The sequence below is a fragment of the Gossypium hirsutum genome, chromosome D03 (genome assembly GCF_007990345.1).
Source record: "Gossypium hirsutum isolate 1008001.06 chromosome D03, Gossypium_hirsutum_v2.1, whole genome shotgun sequence".
Lineage (NCBI taxonomy): Eukaryota > Viridiplantae > Streptophyta > Magnoliopsida > Malvales > Malvaceae > Gossypium > Gossypium hirsutum.
In genome coordinates, this window is record NC_053439.1 from 16,973,223 (window position 1) to 16,993,012 (window position 19,790).

The 19,790-nt window shown below is 34.5% G+C and overlaps 1 protein-coding gene across 6 annotated transcripts; it reads left to right on the forward strand.

The window, feature by feature from the left end:
• The first annotated feature begins 1,061 nt into the window (after positions 1-1,061).
• On the forward strand, positions 1,062-17,814 carry LOC107949480 (protein translocase subunit SECA2, chloroplastic). 6 transcript variants are annotated; one of them, XR_001697758.2, is made up of 33 exons: positions 1,063-1,388; positions 1,504-1,638; positions 1,721-1,790; positions 1,879-1,943; positions 2,095-2,215; positions 2,539-2,630; positions 2,802-2,867; positions 2,988-3,052; positions 3,129-3,216; positions 3,421-3,486; positions 3,623-3,738; positions 4,046-4,136; positions 4,526-4,609; positions 4,713-4,805; positions 4,898-4,993; positions 5,102-5,187; positions 5,349-5,427; positions 5,580-5,693; positions 5,776-5,871; positions 5,940-6,003; positions 6,128-6,417; positions 7,394-7,449; positions 11,736-11,853; positions 11,965-12,045; positions 14,252-14,331; positions 15,668-15,722; positions 15,799-15,868; positions 15,986-16,175; positions 16,266-16,389; positions 16,724-16,798; positions 16,870-17,057; positions 17,625-17,655; positions 17,744-17,814. XR_001697758.2 is itself a non-coding variant. In XM_016884134.2 (32 exons), exons 1-31 carry the CDS (start codon positions 1,206-1,208, stop codon positions 17,032-17,034), a joined length of 3,171 nt encoding a protein of 1,056 aa, XP_016739623.1. In that variant the 5' UTR covers positions 1,062-1,205; the 3' UTR covers positions 17,035-17,057; positions 17,625-17,813. The 6 variants fall into 6 exon arrangements, 5 of the variants coding, with proteins under 5 accessions (XP_016739623.1, XP_016739621.1, XP_040945769.1 ...); XM_016884134.2 differs by having other exon boundaries at positions 1,062-1,388; positions 2,805-2,867; positions 17,625-17,813; XM_016884132.2 differs by having other exon boundaries at positions 17,625-17,813.
• The last annotated feature ends 1,976 nt before the right edge of the window (positions 17,815-19,790 follow it).

Below are 19,790 nucleotides of genomic sequence, written 5' to 3' on the forward strand. Positions count from 1 at the left end.
GAATAGGCAAAACAAAGGTTTCTATTTCAGAACTGTCAAGTAATGCCCTGCCACAACCCATGAACCGTTAGGCAACACATAAAAATATTTATCTAATTCTGAACCCTAATTAGGAAGTAGTCATTTCCTGGAACAATTAAATAAAAATCCTATACAAGCTGCCAAATTTGGTTCAACCTATTGTTAAGGAACCATACCCAATAAATTTCCCCAAGACTTGGGTATACACAAATCAATATGTTCTTGTTCAATGATCTTTAACAAAGGCCAACTCAAGCCTCCCTTTTCTTCCTAACTCCCACAATCAAAGTCCGTTCTTAATACATCATCCCACGAAAGCTTGGGAGCAAAACTCTTATTTAACATTGAATCCCTAAAACTCATACCTGGTTTGTATTGGGGAGGGAGCCCTTCGGCAACATGGGATGATCAATTGCATCGTGACCATCCAAAACTTGATTACATGAATGCTTGAAAGCTGGGTTACGAACCAACACCAAACCAGACACACTAGTAGGCAAGCCCTGGATCACCACCCCGACGAGAGAAATGACTACCTTGGCCACAAAATTTCAAGCAGTAAGATTCCCAAGACTTTGGAGAAAAAGGTTGTGCTGCACCAGCATAAATACTTTGATTGAATGGGGTGTAAATGAATTTTATTTTGTCAATATTGATACTAGTCTCTATAGTATAATGCCATGTTAGTTTTTTATTTTTACATAAAATTTATAAAAGTTATTTTAGTTTATGGATTAATGATTACTAGATTGAAATTTCAAAATTTATAAGAACTAAAAATGATAAATTAGAGAGCATATATTAAATTCATAACTTACTTATAATACAAGAAAGATAATATTTGATCTAATAGATTTAATTGCTATTGTTTAGGACAACACTCAACATTAAAATTTTAAATTTTGGAAAAGATATAGAGACTAAAATTGATCAAATTAGAGTATAGGGAATAAATTTGAAACTTAAATATAGTAACGGGACTAATGGCAGCATTTTACCTAATTAATTAAGATGCACGAACACTTGGTGCTTTCCTAAAACCCAGCACATACACGAAAGTACTCGACAGTGGAAGGAAAGCCGAGAGCCCAAAACTTGCAAGTGCCAGAAAAGGCATGCTAGACAACTGCTATCATCTTTAAAATTCATAGGAGAAGCCAACGGCAACTTTAGCTGAAACCCAAATGGTCACTGCGCTTTCTCTTCTCAACGCTCCTTTCCTCACCCCCAAACCCCTCACTCAACTTAAAACCCTCCCCTCTGCAAAACCCAATTCTCCTTTCTTCTTCCCTTCGTCTTTCCCTTCTTTTCCCAACCTTCGACAACATCGTTTCAATGGACAACCGCCTATAGCTGCATCTCTCAAGGTCCTCTTCTGCGTTATTTTTCACCATTCCCAATTGCTGACCAACTGTTTGATTTTATGTGTCTGCAGAGTTGCTTCTGTTCACTTTTGACGCCCCCCCCCTTGTTTTGTTTCAGGAGAAGGTGGGTTGTTTTAAGAAGACTTTGAGTGATTTTACTAGCTTAAACTACTGGGTTGTTCGGGACTATTATCGTCTTGTCGACTCTGTTAATGCACTTGAGCCAGAAATTCAGAGGCTATCTGATGAGCAGGTTGGTTGGGTTGTTTAGAATCAAGTACTTGGCTTGCTTTGTTTGGGTCATTGGGATGATGGACTGAGCTTGTTTGTTGTAGTTGGCTGCTAAAACTTCCGAGTTTAAGAAACGGTTGACCCAAGGAGAGGCTGTTTCGGATATTCAAGCTGGTTAGTCTTTATTAATGCTTCTGTTTCAGAGGGTTGATTTATGAAATTTATATGACAATTAATGCTCCTTTTATTGATTGTTATATAGAGGCATTTGCTGTGGTTCGTGAAGCTGCAAAAAGGAAACTTGGCATGCGCCATTTTGATGTGCAGGTATTGATCTTTTTATGTATAAAGATTAAAGACAAAAGCATGTATGACTGTGCGGTCATTTATCCTTGATTACGTCACTGTATACAGGTATCTTTTCTTTTTAAAATTCATTTTGAAGTCAGTTATTAATCTAAAGATCTTTTACTGGTAGATTATTGGTGGAGCGGTGCTTCATGATGGGTCTATTGCGGAGATGAAGACAGGGGAGGGAAAAACATTGGTCTCCACATTAGCTGCATATCTTAATGCACTGACTGGTGATGGTGTCCATGGTATGCTCTGCATTCTTCCTCTTTTTGGAAAAGAAATTAATCTAAAGATGTTATTCTTTATTGTTTCTGTTGATATTCTAAAAGTTTGAATATGAGGCTCTCAGGTTTGTGTGTATGTCAGATATTGGAGATATAAGGATCTAATAAAATATTTAAAAAAGGGACAACTTTTTCATCTGGTTTACCTCTAACTAGATTCTCAGCAGTCCTTTGAATTCCCTTTTGTTGCAGGATTTTTGGGTCACAACTTTTTACTCTTTTAATGTTCTTTTTAACCAGATGGTAATGCGTTAATTTGACATCGTTGCTTTTGTTGTTAACAGTGGTAACTGTGAACGATTATCTTGCTCAACGTGATGCTGAGTGGATGGGTCGTGTTCATCGCTTCTTAGGTCTTTCAGTTGGGCTTATTCAGGTATTTGTCTACTAAGTGGCAGAATGTTGTAAAACTTGTGTCATTCTTGCGGAGAGTCAACCACTGAACAATTTATTTTCTTTATGCATGAGAAGCAGATCTGAGTAACTGTTTACATACTTATATACTTCTAATTGTAATAGTTTTTGCCTGTTTTGATTGCATATATAGAAGGGGATGACAGCAGAAGAGAGGAGAATCAACTACCAATGTGATATTACATACACCAACAATTCGGTAAGTGTTCCTAATTTGGTTGGTACAATTGGATGTGACTACTGCTGATGCATTTTTTTCCCTTCCCATGGCATGCCATATATCATGTTTCTCATACCGTTGTTTTTGAACATTTTTTAGGAACTAGGTTTTGATTATCTCCGAGATAATCTTGCTGGAAACAATGATCAACTTGTGATGAGATGGTATGTCCCAGAGCACTATTTCAATTTGGTCTTTGATTTTTTTAATGGACTACTAGTGATAGACTTGCAAAAACAGGCCAAAACCATTTCATTTCGCAATTGTTGATGAAGTTGATTCTGTTCTGATTGATGAAGGAAGAAATCCTTTGTTAATAAGTGGTGAGGTAATATAAACTAATCTTTCTTCCTTTATTAACTGTTTTCTGATTCCACGAATAATACTAAATATTTTGATTCACAAAATTACTGAAACCTATTTTAAACTGTTTAACTGATTGCCTCTGAAAATTTTTGGAAATGTTGGGAGGACAGTGAGAGCTGTAGAAATAGCTTGTAATAGCCTGTTGCCTCTTCTCTGTTGTGTTCAGGCTAGTAAAGATGATGCGCGATATCCTGTTGCTGCTAAAGTGGCTGAGCTGCTAATGAGGGGTCTGGTGAGTTCAGTTGGTTGGCTTCATCTTTCGTTAAACCATATTATTTTGTTGCTATCAAGCTGCCAATGTAATTTTGTACTGTTATTTTACACACAGTTTACGGCTAAAGTAGTTTCCGTGTAAATTCTGGTAACAGCATTATAACATTGAGCTTAAAGATAATTCAGTGGAGTTGACTGAGGAAGGAATTGCACTTGCTGAGTTGGCTCTTGAAACAAATGATCTATGGGATGAAAATGATCCCTGGGCAAGGTGAAATTGTGGCCTTTTTTCTTTTGTACTCATTCTCGGGATAAGCAATTTGTACTACACTTTTTGTTCTGAATATCTGTTTCTTTTTTAGCATTTTCTCAAACTTTTGTTTCAAGTTCACTAACATATGTTACTTTTAAAACTTAAAAGGTCCCAAAAGAAAATGTTTGACCAACTTCAATCTGATATCTTTCTTTCCTTTGTTGTATATTAGCAAACACTCTCTCTACCTTGATACTTGGTTCTGTAGTGGTTGAATGTGATCCAATCCACAAATTATTTGATGTTAAAATTTATGTTGTTGCAGATTTGTGATGAATGCTTTGAAAGCTAAAGAATTTTATCGGCGGGATGTCCAATACATTGTCAGAAATGGGAAAGCTCTCATTATCAACGAGGTTTTTATGTAGTGCTTTTTGATGTTTCAGTCTCTTTGTTGCAGTACCACTTCTCCATTGACCATGTTTGTATGTAATTACTGGTTCCTGCAAACTGTTTAGCTAGCCACTAAAGACAATTCAAATTTTTAGAATTGATTCAGTTGATACTTTAATCATGTCTATATATCCATCACAAACATTCTTAGGAGCAAAGTTAATGATTTCTTTATGTCGAAAATACATTTGATTTCATTAACCCTTGCTTGAGGTAGAACCTTATCATGTTGTTTTTTATGTTCAAGGCTAAAGCTTCGGAAAAAGTAAAAATTGTTGCTTTTGGTGTTTGTATGTTTAGCAGTATGTCTTTTTCCTTGTGATGGAAATTAAACATTTATGAGAATCTGCAGCTGACAGGCAGAGTTGAAGAAAAACGGAGATGGTCTGAAGGGATTCACCAGGCTGTAGAAGCAAAAGAAGGTTTGAAGATTCAGGTAGATATGATATCTGAAAAGTTCTTAACTTCATCTTGACCCATATCAAGTATAACAATTATATTTTTCTCATTCAAAATTGTAAATTTTCTATATTTGTTAGGCTGATTCAGTTGTGGTGGCTCAAATCACTTATCAGTCTCTATTTAAGCTCTATCCCAAGCTCTCTGGAATGACCGGGACTGCAAAAACAGAAGTATGGATGATAAGTGGATTTCATGCGCTATATTTGGCCATTCCTACTTTTTTAATGCAACTCAAAAAAGAATGCAAACTTGTTGTTTGTAGGAGAAGGAATTCTTGAAAATGTTCCAGATGCCCGTTATCGAAGTGCCCACAAATCTTCCAAATATTCGTAAAGATTTACCCATACAAGCGTTTGCTGTAGGACATTTAATACTTGAGTGTTTTCTTAATAGTGTTTATATTTTTTTTAATATTAGTTTGTTACTATTTTTTTATGGTTGTTTTTGGTTTGTCAATTCTTCTAAGACTGCTCGAGGGAAATGGGAATATGTTAGTCAAGAAGTGGAATACATGTTTAGACAAGGGCGTCCAGTTTTAGTTGGGACCACTAGGTAAATTCTCTAGCAGCCGTCATTGTGATATATCCTTTCCTCTTTTCTTATTTTTTATTCTTGCTATTGTATAGAAAGTTAAACAATTGGTCAAATTTTCTGTTAAGAGTGTTCAAAAACAAGAACGTCCTTAGATATGATCTATCACCTTCTTGATGCAGTGTTGAGAATTCTGAATACCTGTCAGATCTGCTGCAGGAGAGAAATATCCCTCACAGTGTCCTGAATGCTCGTCCCAAGGTTTGTTATTTTTTTAATTCAATGATACCTTGCAGTTGGATGAACAGTTTACCCTATGTGCAGGGTTCTTCCTTGGCATCAATCATTTTACCTTTTATGTTTATGCAAGCTTCTTTCACCAGCAATTTTCTTTTTGCCTTCTATTCTATCAGTATGCAGCAAGGGAAGCTGAAATTATTGCTCAAGCTGGGAGAAAGTATGCTATAACCATTTCTACCAATATGGCTGGCAGAGGAACTGACATTATTCTTGGGGGAAATCCCAAAGTAAGTGTGGTTGTGAAGTCTTTTTCTTTTATGCGAAATACATAAGGAAATGACATTACACCACTTCTTGTGCCATATCAAGATGCTAGCGAGAGAAATTATAGAGGACAGCTTGCTTTCATTTCTGACGAGAGAAGCTCCTAGTATTGAAGTAACTGACATGGCAATTTCAAGAAAGGTAATTCTTTCTTGTCACTGTTAGTTGGTAAGAAATAAATTTTTTATTCTCCGAGATTTTTGGCGTAGGTGTTTTCAAAGGTAAAGGTTGGCCCATCATCAATGGCTTTGCTAGCTAAGGCTGCTTTAATGGGTTTGACTCTTAAAACTTTCTGTGTAGCTTGATTTTTCTGTGTAATATACATTCTTTGTAGTGATATTGGAATATTTATTTAATTATTCTGATACCACTCTTCCTTTCAATGTGAATCAAACAGCAAAATTTGTTGGCAAAAGTGAAGGAAAGAGCTGGACACATGAGGAGGCAAAATCTATCATTTTAGAATCTGTGGAAATGAGTCAGTTAAAGCCTTTGAAAGAGCTGCAGAAGCTTATTGATGAACAGTCTGAGATGTACCCTCTTGGCCCTTCTATTGCGATTACTTATTTATCTGTTCTTAAAGATTGTGAAGTACACTGCACCAAAGAAGGTTCTGAAGTGAAAAGGCTTGGGGGGCTTCATGTGATTGGTACATCTTTGCATGAATCCCGTAGAATAGATAATCAGGTTAGTGATTAAATGCGGAAAAGATTTGAGTAATTATGCTACATCTAAAGTTCTAAACCATTATTTAGTTAGCATTTCTGAATTATCTTCTTTTTGATAGACATTTCTGAAGTATCTTGCTTTAAGAAAATTGCATCAATTTTTGCTATTGGAAGATGGAGACTCAAACTTCCATAACAAAGTGACAAGTATCCAATTTAGAAAATTGATTTCCTAAGGATCAATATGGTAGTTCCCTTTGATCATTTGCATCAGCTGATCCAAATAAAAATATTGGTTAGATGCTTTGCTAGATTGAGTACAACTGATTTGTCAGTCATCCCTTATGATTTTCTTTCTTTTTGCTGAATCACTCAACTTATTGTTTTGTTGGTCAAATGCTGCAAGCATTTACTGTGGAGTAAAACTTTTTCTATACAGTACCATGGTCACAATATTTCATCTACTTTCAAAATGCACCTTGTATCCCCCATGATTCACTTTGATGATAGTTTGACTTCATATGTGCCATGCCAAACAACTATATTTCTCTAGGAAGATTGAAATCTAGATGTAACTGTATATGCAAATGCCAGAGAAGGCTGAAATTTTCAGTTCAGTGATGTTTTTATTCACAAATGTAACATGTAAATTACATGATATGGACTACTATTATACATGTATAAACGTGCATGTATATGTTGGAGCCATAAGTTTTATTCTATGAGATCTAATTAGGCCCAAATTCATTAAATACTCATTGTCAGTTGACAAATTGTTTGAAATTGGAAACTTTGGGATGCATCGAACTATCTAAAATTTGATGGTCTGACTAGTCAATGAACATACTCTTTTCCCCTCTTTTGTTTTATTTTGGTTGTTTTTTGGGGGACTGTGGGTAGAGAGAACTGATAACTATCTTTTATTTCTTTTCTATTTATTGCATTTTAAACATGGCTCTAATCTTTAACATAACCATGATGATGGCTTTTTACAGCTTCGTGGTCGAGCAGGAAGGCAAGGGGATCCTGGATCTACACGGTTTATGGTGAGGTAGTGTTCAATTATTATTTATTTGAATATTTAAGACTCAAATGACTTTTGTGGCAAAAAATTTTAAAAAAGAAAGTTAACTGGGCTAGTGTTGCCCATTTACTAGGGATTGATTAAATGATTTTCTTTTCCATCATGCAAATATCAGCCCTTCCAATCCATTCCAATTTAGATACAAGACAATCTGGTATGAAATTAGGAAAAAAAAAGTTCGGTATTGGAAGAGATTTTCTCAGCAGTTAATGGCCTAGATCTGTAACTTAGGTCAGTACCAGTTCAACCTCTTGTATCTTGTTATGGGCTAGTGTAGTTCTATTCATAGCCTTGACCCACTATTTTAGGTCTTCTTTTGGCCTACTGATGCTTTGAGGTGAAACTTCTGCTCTGATGTTGTTGTTAGCCAAGGTAGTGGTAGAAGTGAAAAAAATAAGATTAGAAATGAGTGCATCTGAAAATCAAATTGCACTTGTGTTGCATCAATTGAGCATAAAATGTGGGAAATGCACTAAAAGTAATTTGTACAAGTGAGTTGAAGAGGTGTAATATGCTTTTGTAAAAGATGCAACATAGTGAAAGATGTTTGTGCCAAAAATGGGAGGTGGAGATCGAAGAAGGCATCATTGGATAATGAGGGCTATTGTAAAGGACCTTATTTTCATGGATCTTATTCACCACATGGTTACTAAAATGCGCATGTGGTGTAATATGGTTCACGCAGTCAACTGGAAATATAACATATCAAGGAAAAAGCCTTATACCTGAAATGTTTGTTCTTGTGCCCAATGGGAATAGCGGTTGGAGGGTTGATTTCAGAGTGGGTAATAACTAATAAAGGGAAAATTGTGTACCATGTATATGAAAATGAGGTAATCACTTGAGAGATACATGAATAGCATGTGACAGTAATTTGATTATGAATTCTTGGGTTAGTTGAATTCTCATGTAATAGCCACCATCACTCTTGTTGATGGCCTTTTTAAAAGATAATATTGGGCTCACCTATTATTATTAACAATAATATATACACACACATGCACGTAGAAAAGAATAAACGACTAGGGTAAATTGTACAAGATAGGAGAAGTCCATCTACATAAGAAATCCTATTTACAAAGTCTATCTACATAGGAGCCCTATTTACATTATATTATTATCTCACACACTCCTCAAGTTGAGTGTGGGAATCGCACGATCAACTTCTTTCCAAGGACTTGAAGCCAAGACTTAAGCAAGGGCTTGGTCAAAACATCAACAACCTGTTTATGAGAGCTAATATATCAAACATCAAGGGTCTTTATCTTGCAAAAATGAAAGACTGTCTCCTTATGCTTTGTACATGAGTGAAAAACATGACCGGCTATTAAATAAGTAGCAGCCAAATCATAAACAACTGAGGAGATTGATGAAGAGGAGAAATAATTTCATGAAACATAGATTGAAGCCAAAGAACCTCAGGAGTAACACAAGCCAAGGCACAATACTCAGTCTTAGTAGAAGAGCGAGCTCTAGCCCGCAACTTTCATGAAGCCCAAGAAATAAGATTATTGCCAAGAAAAACCACAAAACCAGTAGTTGATTTTTTTTATTATCATAAACTAAATTAGCTCAATTAGAGTCAAAAAGTGTTAAAATCAGAGAAAGGGCATCAGAAAAGAAGAATATGAGAAGAATTTCTGTCTTGTTGATTTCAATGAGTAAGCTACATAGCTATTTATACACACAAAATAGGAAGAGAAGGAAATTAGTAACGACTAAAATCCTTAAACATAAGCTAATTGAATCTAATTAAAGCCCTAGAGATCAGCTATATACATTGCCAATTATACTATTAGTTGTCAATTAGTTAACACTCCCCCTTAAGTTGGTGCATGGATATTGCACATGCTCAGCTTATAACCCAAAATAGATCTTATTGCTAAGTCCTTTGGTGAAAAAGTCAACTACTTGCTTGTCGGATGTCAAATGAAATAAGTTCAAGAGGTAGTTAGCTTTTCTTCGATGAAGTGTTGATCAATCTCAATGTGTTTGGTTTGATCATGTTGCAATAGATTTTGTGCTATGTTGATGGCTAGAGGTGAGTATTCGATTGTGTCGAGTCGAATCAAGTCAAAAAATTTCGAGTTAGTCGAGTTGACGAATCCTATTTTAGCAACCGAACTCAATTTGAATTTTTTTTGAATTGAATCGAATCGAGTCTAGTCGAGTTAACAAATCTTATTATTTATACTTAATGTTACATTTACATGGACCGATTATTTAACTAGTAGACGAACTACAAGCTTTTAGATTAATTTTGAGTAAAGAAAAAAGGGAAAGTGGGGCGATTCGGGAAGGAAAGTAAGACTATTGGGTAAACATTTATCAAACAATGTAGTTTTGCCTTTTAACTTGATAGTTTTGACTTTTAACTTTAGATAAGGTAAACATTTATCAAAACGTCGTAGTTTTGCCTTTTCTTATTTGGATTTTCGAATAACTCGAATTAAGTGTAAGCGTTCGGTCGAATCGAGTGAAATTGTTCGAGTTAAATTAGAAAAATTAATAATGTCAAATTAAAATCTTGTTACAATATAACTATTTCCATGTTAGAGTACATAAATTTGAAACCATATATATTTGAAAACTTTTTTAAAACATAATAATAAGATATTTTAGTATGATAAGCTTGAATCATTAATCACTTATTTATATTCCAAAATTATTATTTTATAAAAATTTTAAATTTTGAAAATTTCAACTTTTTTATATATTTTTTAGATTTTTTTAAAATTTATAATTTTTTTAAAAATGCAAATTTTAGAACTTTTATAAATATTTTGAATTTTAAAAATTATTTTGAATTTTTTAAAATTATTTTGATTTTTTTTGTAATTTTTGTTAAGAGAGACCAATTTGCTCATTTTCAACATTGATAGGGACCAAAAGGGTATTTATACTCATCTGTTATTCAAATTATTCGAGTTATTCGAGTTATTCAAATTATAAAAATTCAATTCGACTTGAACTCGAAATCTGAAATTTCTTATTTGAGTTGACTCGAATAATTCGAATAACTTGATTCGATTAATTCAAAATTTGAATTTTTTTTATTTTTTCGAATCGAATCGAATTTTGCTCACCCCTACTGATGGCGACCTTGTTGTCACAAAGGCTAATTCGTCTTTTTTTTGGCAAATTTAGTTATTTGAATACCTTTCACAACCACAAAAGCTGATAGACACCTTGAGCTATAGCCTTGTACTCTGCTTCCGGACTTGATCGAGCAACTACACATTGCGTCTTTCTTCTCCAAGTGACTAGGTTTCCTCCCACAAATGTGTAATATCCAGACGTAGACCTATTATCTGGAGAACTAGCTCAAGCTGCATTTGTAAAGGGCCTCAATACAGAGATGACCATGCTTGGAGAAAAGGTGACCTTTACTAGGGCAGATTTTAGGTAGCGTAGAACCTGAAAAACGGCTTGCATGTGAAGGTCTCGAGGATCATGCTTAAATTGGCTTACCAAACTAACTATGCTATATCTGGTCTAGTGTGCTAAAGATAAATAGTTGTCCAGCTAGTCTCTGATATCTCTCCTTATTCATGGACTCTCTTCTTGCAATTGATGATTTGCTCTCAATAGGCGATTCTGCTTGTTTGCAATCTATCATGCCTGTTTTGTCAAGAGATCTAGACTCTTTTTTCTCTAGGAGATAAAGATTCGTTTTCTCAATTTGGGAACTTCAATTCTCAGGAAATATTTCAATTTTCCCCAATCCTTGATTTCAAATTCCTGAGTCAATTGCTTCTTTAGCTGAGTCATCTTTTCTTTTTCATCTCCTGTCATTACTATGTCATCAACATATATTATATGGTGAGTGATTTTACTCCTGTGATGTCTTATGAAGAGGGTATGATTTGTGTTCATATGTTGATAGTTGTTGATATAATCTTATAATTAATGTGTAGAGATTTTAGGGATTGACTAGCATATAATTAGGATGTATAATATCTTTACACATGAATTATAAGATTATGTCAACAGCTACCAACATATCAACAATTTGCATTGCTCTGTTGATAACCAAAAGACATTGTGGGATGGGAATTTGATGATTGTGCACCCTTATTATCTTTCTATAAAATGAATCCTTTGGATAACTTAGTACCTGGAATTTACATTATCTTCTCAATTCTAAATAGTTTAATTATCTATAATGGACTTCTTTATTTGCATCCTTCTTGTCTTTTATGGGTATAATTAACATTATTTAGAATAACCTTTTCTATTTATTGATGTTACAGCTTGCAAGATGAGATGTTTCAAAAGTTTAATTTTGACACCGAGTGGGCTGTGAAGCTTATTTCGAAAATTACAAATGATGAAGATATACCTATTGAAGGTGATGCAATTGTAAAGCAGGTATGCATTGACCTCATCTATTTGAAAGCTAGAAACCTTATCTATTTCAGAGCCTTAAAAGTTGGTAGCATCTTCTCCATATTAGTGATTTCAATGCCTTCATATTTGTAGCTTTTGGCTCTTCAAATTAATGCAGAGAAGTACTTCTTTAACATAAGAAAGAGCCTAGTTGAGTTCGATGAAGTTTTGGAGGTATGTGTAGAAATCAGAGTATTTTTTATATTAAATAGAACATAAATCAGAGTTTTTATATACAACCTATGACACTACTTTAGGAAACTCTAAGTTAGGAAAGATACTAAATAGGAGATATGATCCCTTAAAATAAGGGATTTTAATAAAAAAAAATATCTACAAAATATTCCTAAAATATTTACAGAATATTCCTACACTCCCCCTCAAGCTGGAGAATATACATTGTATAATCCCAGCTTGAATAGGAATTTATTGAACACAGGTTTTGGCAAAGCCTTGGTAAGAATGTCTGCAATCTGTCCTTCTGAAGGAATGTAAGAAAGAGTGGCTGTCTTTTTGTTGACTTGATCAGCAATAAAATGCCTATCAATTTCAACATGCTTTGTTCGGTCATGTTGAACTGGGTTCTTGGCAATCTGAATGGCAGATTGATTATCACACAAAACTTCAAAGTGATCCTCCTGATTTGTGCCAAGTTCTTTTAGTAATTTAAGTAGCCAAATTCCTTCGCATATCCCCAAAGCTAGTGCTCTAAATTCAGCTTCAGCACTACTTCTTGAAACAACAGATTGTTTCTTACTTCTCCAAGTTGTAAGGTTACCCCAAACAAAAGTGCAGTACCCACTAGTGGATCTTCTTTCAGTGAGATCTCCAGCCCAACTAGAGTCTGTAAAAATCTTAACAGTTCTGTCTTGTGTCTTCTTAAACATTAAGCCGTGTCCTGGAGTTTTCTTCAAGTACTTGAGAATTCTATTTGCTGCTGCCATATGCTCTTCAGTAGGATTAGTCATGTGTTGACTTATCACATTTACGGGAAAAGCTATATCTGGCCTTGTCAAGGATAAGTAGATTAGTTTCCCAACTAACCTTTGAAATTTCTCTCTGTCTACTAAGGACTCATCTTCTTTATTGAATCTCAAGTTTGCCTCCATTGGTGTATCAGCCGGCTTACAGTCAAGAAAACCAGTTTCTTTGAGTAAATCAAGTACATACTTTCTCTGGTTGATCACAAGTCCTTTTGATCTTGCCACCTCCATTCCTAGGAAATACCTTAGCTTTCCAAAGTCCTTGGTTTCGAATTCCCTGTTTAACAACTTCTTCAAATTGCTAATCTCTTCCTCATCATCTCCAGTAGGAATGATGTCATCCACATACACAATTAGGATAGCTTTCTTATTTGTAGAAGTTACCTTGATGAAAAGCGTATGATCGGCAAGGGACTGCTTGTAGCCATTTTGAAGAATGATTTTAGTGAACCTCTCGAACCAAGCTCTGGGTGATTGTTTTAACCCGTATAGAGACTTGTTGAGCTTGCAAACCTTGTTGCTACCTTCAATAGACTTTGAGCCAGGTGGCAATTGCATATAGACTTCTTCCTCAAGCTTGCCATTAAGAAATGCGTTTTTTACATCAAGTTGGTGTAATTTCCAATCGCAATTTACAGCCAAACTTAGGAGTACTCGAATAGTGTTAAGCTTTGCCACAGGTGCAAAAGTTTCTGTGAAGTCTATCCCATATGTTTGCGTGAAACCTCTGGCCACTAGTCTAGCTTTGTATCGTTGGATACTGCCATTGGAGTTATACTTTACAGCAAAGATCCATTTACAGCCGACAGCCTTTTTTCCTTGAGGAAGGTCTGTAATGGTCCAAGTAGCATTTTTCTCTAGTGCACAAATTTCCTCTTCAACAGCCCTTCTCCATTTTGGATCCTTTAGAGCTTCAGCTATGCTTGTGGGAACCTGTTCTTTATCCAAAGTTGCTGTAAATGCTTGAAAAGACGGCATCAATGAATTATAACCAGTAAATTTTTTATATTAAATAGAACATAAATCAGAGTTTTTATATACAACCTATGACATCTTGCCCAACTAGTTGACATGATCTTGCCTTGATAAGAGTTTGACTAGATATGTTGGTGAAGTTCTTAAAGGACCATCTTCTAGGTTCTGGTGTGATTTTTAATTGGATAAGGATTATTGACAAAGTACTTTGAAATGATGTTACTGCAACCTTTAGTTCATTATTTTTCATTAACTGATACGCTTTTGTACTAGATATATTGGTGACTGATTTCCATTTGAATTCTTCATTTTATAAACCAGGAAAGAGTTAACTTAAATCTGAAACTAAATCCATAATTTTCAATTTAAACAGAAGACTAACCATCAATTATCTCATTAAGTTATTTGACTTTTTTTATCAGGTTCAAAGAAAGCATGTCTATGATCTCAGGCAATTGATTTTGACTGGTGATGATGAAAGTTGTTCACAGCATATATTCCAGTGAGTATTCTAATATGCTTAGATTTGTATGTGTGACCTGGCCTAGTAGATTTCCCAAGTTCAAATTGCAGCCAATGAACGGTGCCTGGCTCTCTTTTATTTATCCTTTTAGCGTATATGTGGTAGCAGGGTCGAGCAAGAAAAACTGAGAAGCCAAAAACTGATCCAAACTGTTATGTTGGATATTTTTTTGGTTTCTCAAGTTAGAAACAGTTAGAACCGAACCAGATTCTACTTTTATTTAATTTTTTATGATGCACAAAATAAATATTTTATATTTAAAATTGTGAAAATAACTTAAAATACTATATAGAAGTTGTTTTTCAAAAGATACCATATAAGAGTTATTGATTATATTTTATTTACTTGAAAAATTATTTTTTAGAAATATTTATGAAAAAGACTTTGAAACTTTACAAATAATGCCCAAGTCATAAAACAAAGTTCATTTTGTCAAAATAAAGTTCAAAAGCTCAAAACCCAAAATTAATATGGGAAAACCAAGAACCAGACTGAACTGTCATGGATGGTTCAAAAAAGTCCAAAATACCCGACAGAACTGACCGAACTTAGCCCTAGATTGGGTTGGAACAATATGAAAGCAAGTTAACCCTGCTGTTGTGTTTCTTGGAATCTGAACTAGATCTAAGATACAAATTTTGGAAATTAGGTTATTTGGGATGAAAAGAGCCTTCATAAATTGCCATGGAAAACCAGGCAATATGTTCTTCAAATTATAGTTTCATTGTGCTTCACTGCTTTTAAGGGTGTGTTTAGTCAATTTTGACTAGGATATGATAGATATTCTAGGTAACTTGGAAGTTGTTCAGTATGAGTATGTTCTACATCTAAAAATTTTAAAGATGAAAAAGGAAAAGAACGGAGCAGAATGACGTTCCTGGTTCAATTGCATGGTTGGCCCCTTTTTTCCCGTCATTAGAGTTCATTTCAGTTATGTTGGCACATAGGAGCTAGAATGCATGTTAAGTAATCCATACCAACAGGGAATTTATAAATAATTTGATCACAAACAACAGTTATATCATGTAGAGAATAAATGTGATAGCTTTTTAATATCTCTTTCTACCTTTTCCTGCTGGTCAGATTTTATCAATTGTTATTTGTTGTATCACGCTAGATTTCTTTTTATACACAGGTGTCTTTGGTATCTAGATGTTCGGTAAAATGTTATACATGTATATCTAACTCATGCTGGCAATTATTAGTTTGTTGCCTGGCAGAATCCAGCTTGTCAATTTACTTTCTATCTGACTATTTTTAAAGATTTAGCTTTGATCTGTCTTTTGAACATTAAAATAGAAATGTTGCTTAACAGGTACATGCAAGCAGTTGTAGATGAAATTGTTTTTGGAAATGCTGATCCACTGAAGGTATTGAGTGTTTCTCTTCAGATGCCGTCAACTCCTGCTCAACATTTTAGACTAATCACACTAATTCATTATGTAGCATCCAAGATACTGGAGTTTGTCTAAGCTTTTGAAAGAGTTCATCAATATTGCAGGGAAGCTATTGGATGGTAAGCTTATTTCTAAGCACCACCTGAGTTATTTTATATCTTTTTGGAATATTTATTACTTATTGGATTAGGATTACTACCTATCACAAAATTCCTTATGTCATGGGATTTCTGCAGACTCATTTGCAATGATCTCAGAGGAAGATTTATTCCAATCTCTTAAACAGCTACATGAATCAAATTCTGTAGATGTTGACAATTTTCACCTTCCAAACTTGCCAAAACCTCCAGATGGCTTCAGAGGAATCCGCAGAAAAAATTCTTCACTGAAACGATGGCTGGCTATTTGCTCTGATGATTCAACAAAGTTAGTAGAATAATGATACTGCATCTTTAAGTTGGTTTAGTTCTACACTATTTTGATACTGAATAATAGCCATTTGTGTTTTAACTATAGGAGTGGAAGGTATCGGCCAACAACTAATCTTCTTCGTAAATACCTTGGGGATATCTTGATTGCTTCATACTTGAACATTGTACAAGAATCTGGCTATGATGATGCGTACATAAAAGAAATTGAGGTCAGGTGCTTTACATGTTATAATAATTTGGGTAATTTTTAAATTTGTGCCTAGAGCCTATGCCAGTTATTGTGGGAACAAGGATTGGTGTTCCTTTGACCTAACTTTTTTCACTTTCCAAATTCTAGTTAATATCTGTAATTATGTATTAGTGTTTGACTTGTTTTGCTTTAATAAAGTGAAATTTATTGTTGTTTGGAGAAGCCATTTCAACTACTTTATTAATTATCTGTTTATTTTTCAGACTACCCTTTTACTGCCTCATACATGTCATCCAAGATCTTGTCTATTTCCTCCCCTTTTTGCTGCTAATTTTCTTCTTATTCGAATTCAGAGAGCAGTTCTTGTCAAGACTCTGGATTGTTTCTGGAGGGATCATCTCGTAAACATGAATAGGCTGAGTTCTGCGGTATTTAATCTGAAAATGTTGTTATCTTCAACTGTCAAATATAGATGCATTCTTATGCCAGTCTTTGACAGGTAAATGTTAGAAGCTTTGGGCACAGAAATCCTCTTGAAGAATATAAAATTGATGGGTGTCGATTTTTTATCTCGATGCTCAGTGCAACACGAAGGTTAACTGTAGAATCACTCTTGCATTATTGGTCATCACCTTTGGAATCCCAAGAGCTATTTTTTTCATGAAAGCTGATGTTGGTCAAGCTAAGGTTTGGTTCTTCTCATGTTTGTCTATTAATTCCTAGATGAGCTTGCTTTACAACTCTTTCGGTTTTATTTCAAGGTTATAGTTTTTTGTTACCTTAGCATCTAAACTGGAGTCTTAGGCCCAGCTATTTTTTTTTCTCTTTGGAATGTACTAATGGTTTTGACATCACCCTCTTCTGCTAGGATAGCTTGTTTAACTTAGCTCTTTATTCATATATATACACACTAAAAAACATACTTTTTACATAAGTCCTTACCCGAACATTAGCAACTCTTACTACATTTTTTCTGTCAACAAGTTGCTTAAAGCAAACCTATCACTTATCTCAAACTATCTCAAGCTCTCAACTAAAACCATACAAAAAAGATAAAATATATACGTCTCTCTCTCTCTCTCTCTCTCTCTCTCTCTCTCTCTCTCTCTCTCTGAGAATGAGAATGAGAATGAGAACATAGCATGTCATAAGACCATTTTCCTTTCTGTTGGCTGTGGGTATTTGATCATGTACACCCTCTGGGAATGTATCTACTGCATTTGATTGATGTAGTTGTTGTGCTGGTCTTTTCAGTGAACTGCCATTAAATGAAACCTCATCAATGGTATGCCCAAGAAAGATCAAGTAATATCATTCTGACTGGGGTATTGTATGTTTCTTATTCCATTTTTACTCTCAATTCTTAATGCAAGTGCTTAAGTCTGCTTTGAGAAGAAATACTCTTCATTGATGGGCAAGGTGACCAATGGGATCAGCACAATGTGATACGGGGTTGCGCGCGGACCAAGATCGAGTTGCCAAGTCACGAGAAACTCTACGAAAACCCTAAACAATTAGATCTGAAACGAAACAGAAAATTAAAAGATTAGATTTTTGAATTTTCAGATCTGAAATAAAATCCCCAAATCAGCAAAGAATCAAATTGAGAATAGAAATAAGTGTTAGGGTTCTTGAAACCCTCAAGGAGATTGTGATTCTGCCCAATTGAACACCAAGATAGTTTTCCCCAAATTTCGACAATCTAATTTCACCCAAAAAGAGTATGGAAAAACCCTAGAAATTGGAAATTTTTGGGCTGATTCCTTAAGATAGAAAAAGGCTGAAAACACAATAAGAACAGAAAATAGATTAGATAATGATTCAGCACAAGTAGAAATAAAGAAAGAATTGACAGTAAGAAATTAAAAGATAAGTCCTAAGAAGCCTTGAAATCTCGAAAGATCTCACAACTCCCTTCAAATGGCTCTAATCTCCCCTCTAAAGAATATCAATGGCAAGAAGAAGGTTGAAGATGGCTCCCACAATCAAAAAGATTGTTAAAACTTCTAAAGAAAACTCAAGAGAAAAATCTTGGAGAAAACTCAAAGAAAATTCTGCTCTCAACAAATCTGAAATTTTAATAATAATGATAAGTGTTTAACAAGGTGGATAGCCATGCCTTTAAATAGGCCTTATAACTAGTCCTAATCTAATTAAAAACTAAAATAAAAAAACTCCTAATTATTTTAATATGGAAATTCGGTCAAAGGTCATTTTATCTGGGACTCTTGGACTGAATATTGACATAAAAATTTAAACTAAGTAAATAAATAAATAAATAAAAATAAAAATAAAACTTTACAACTTGGGCCACTTTGATAATTTGGCCTGATTTTCAACTAAGTATGGATGGATTTCTTGATTGGGCTGGGAATTTGCTTATTGGGCCTCGCCTTCAAGAATTTGGGCTTTTGTGACTCGTATCATTCCCCCCTTCCTCAAAAAGATTCGTCCTCGAATCTGAAAAATCAAATGAACTCGACTTTCCTCTATTGAACGGGACTAATGGCAATTGAGTCCACTGAGAAGAATAGCCATGAGATAGTAAATAGTAACGGAAATAAGCTTGTAGTCCAATCATAAGCATAATAGAACAGGTATAACGCATGTGAATGGACAGATTCAGATTACCATGCAAACAATCTAATTTACTCACCACTGCCTCGTCAAATATTTGAAATAAAGATGGACATGTTTTAAGGCATTCAGTCGTCTCACATTGTTCCCACAAACCATGAATAAATTGCGAGTAATAAATCAAATGGTAAACATAATCGTCACAAGTAGGTATTTGAAAAGATTCACATGGTTCACAGAGTTGCATAATCATACCATGCATTAATCGACGGTCTATAGATTCACTCACACATGCATTATCAAAAACAAGAATCTTTTTATCAACCATCAAAACAGATAGATCATCAATAAATAAAATAGGACAGTCAAGCACGTTTCGATCTAAGTGTTCATCAACACGATCTTTATCACTATCCGATGAGTACAAAAGTGTTTCAAAGGTTTCAAGCATCTTACCTCGATAAGCAGAAGAATAAGGGTCGATTTTACCTTTTTCATTTAAAACAAACCTTCGCTCATCGGGGGCATAGTGTAGTCGAATCTCCGTTGTTGAGTTAACCTTTGTCAAATGGAACTCAAACTTCATGTACAACCACATAAACTGTTTAAGGCACGAATATAAATTGAAAACAAATTTGGAAAATTTCGTTACTTTATTCTCCAAAACAGATTTGGACAAATTCAAGGATTTTACACAAGGTAAATCAAGAGAATAACAAATCACGCTTCTTTTCGTAATGACTTTATCAACCACAATCGAAGAGTAACAATTAATCGGATCAAAATGAGGGGATCTTTTAAGAACTAAGTCACCAAAAGTTTTATCAATAATTTTCAAATCTG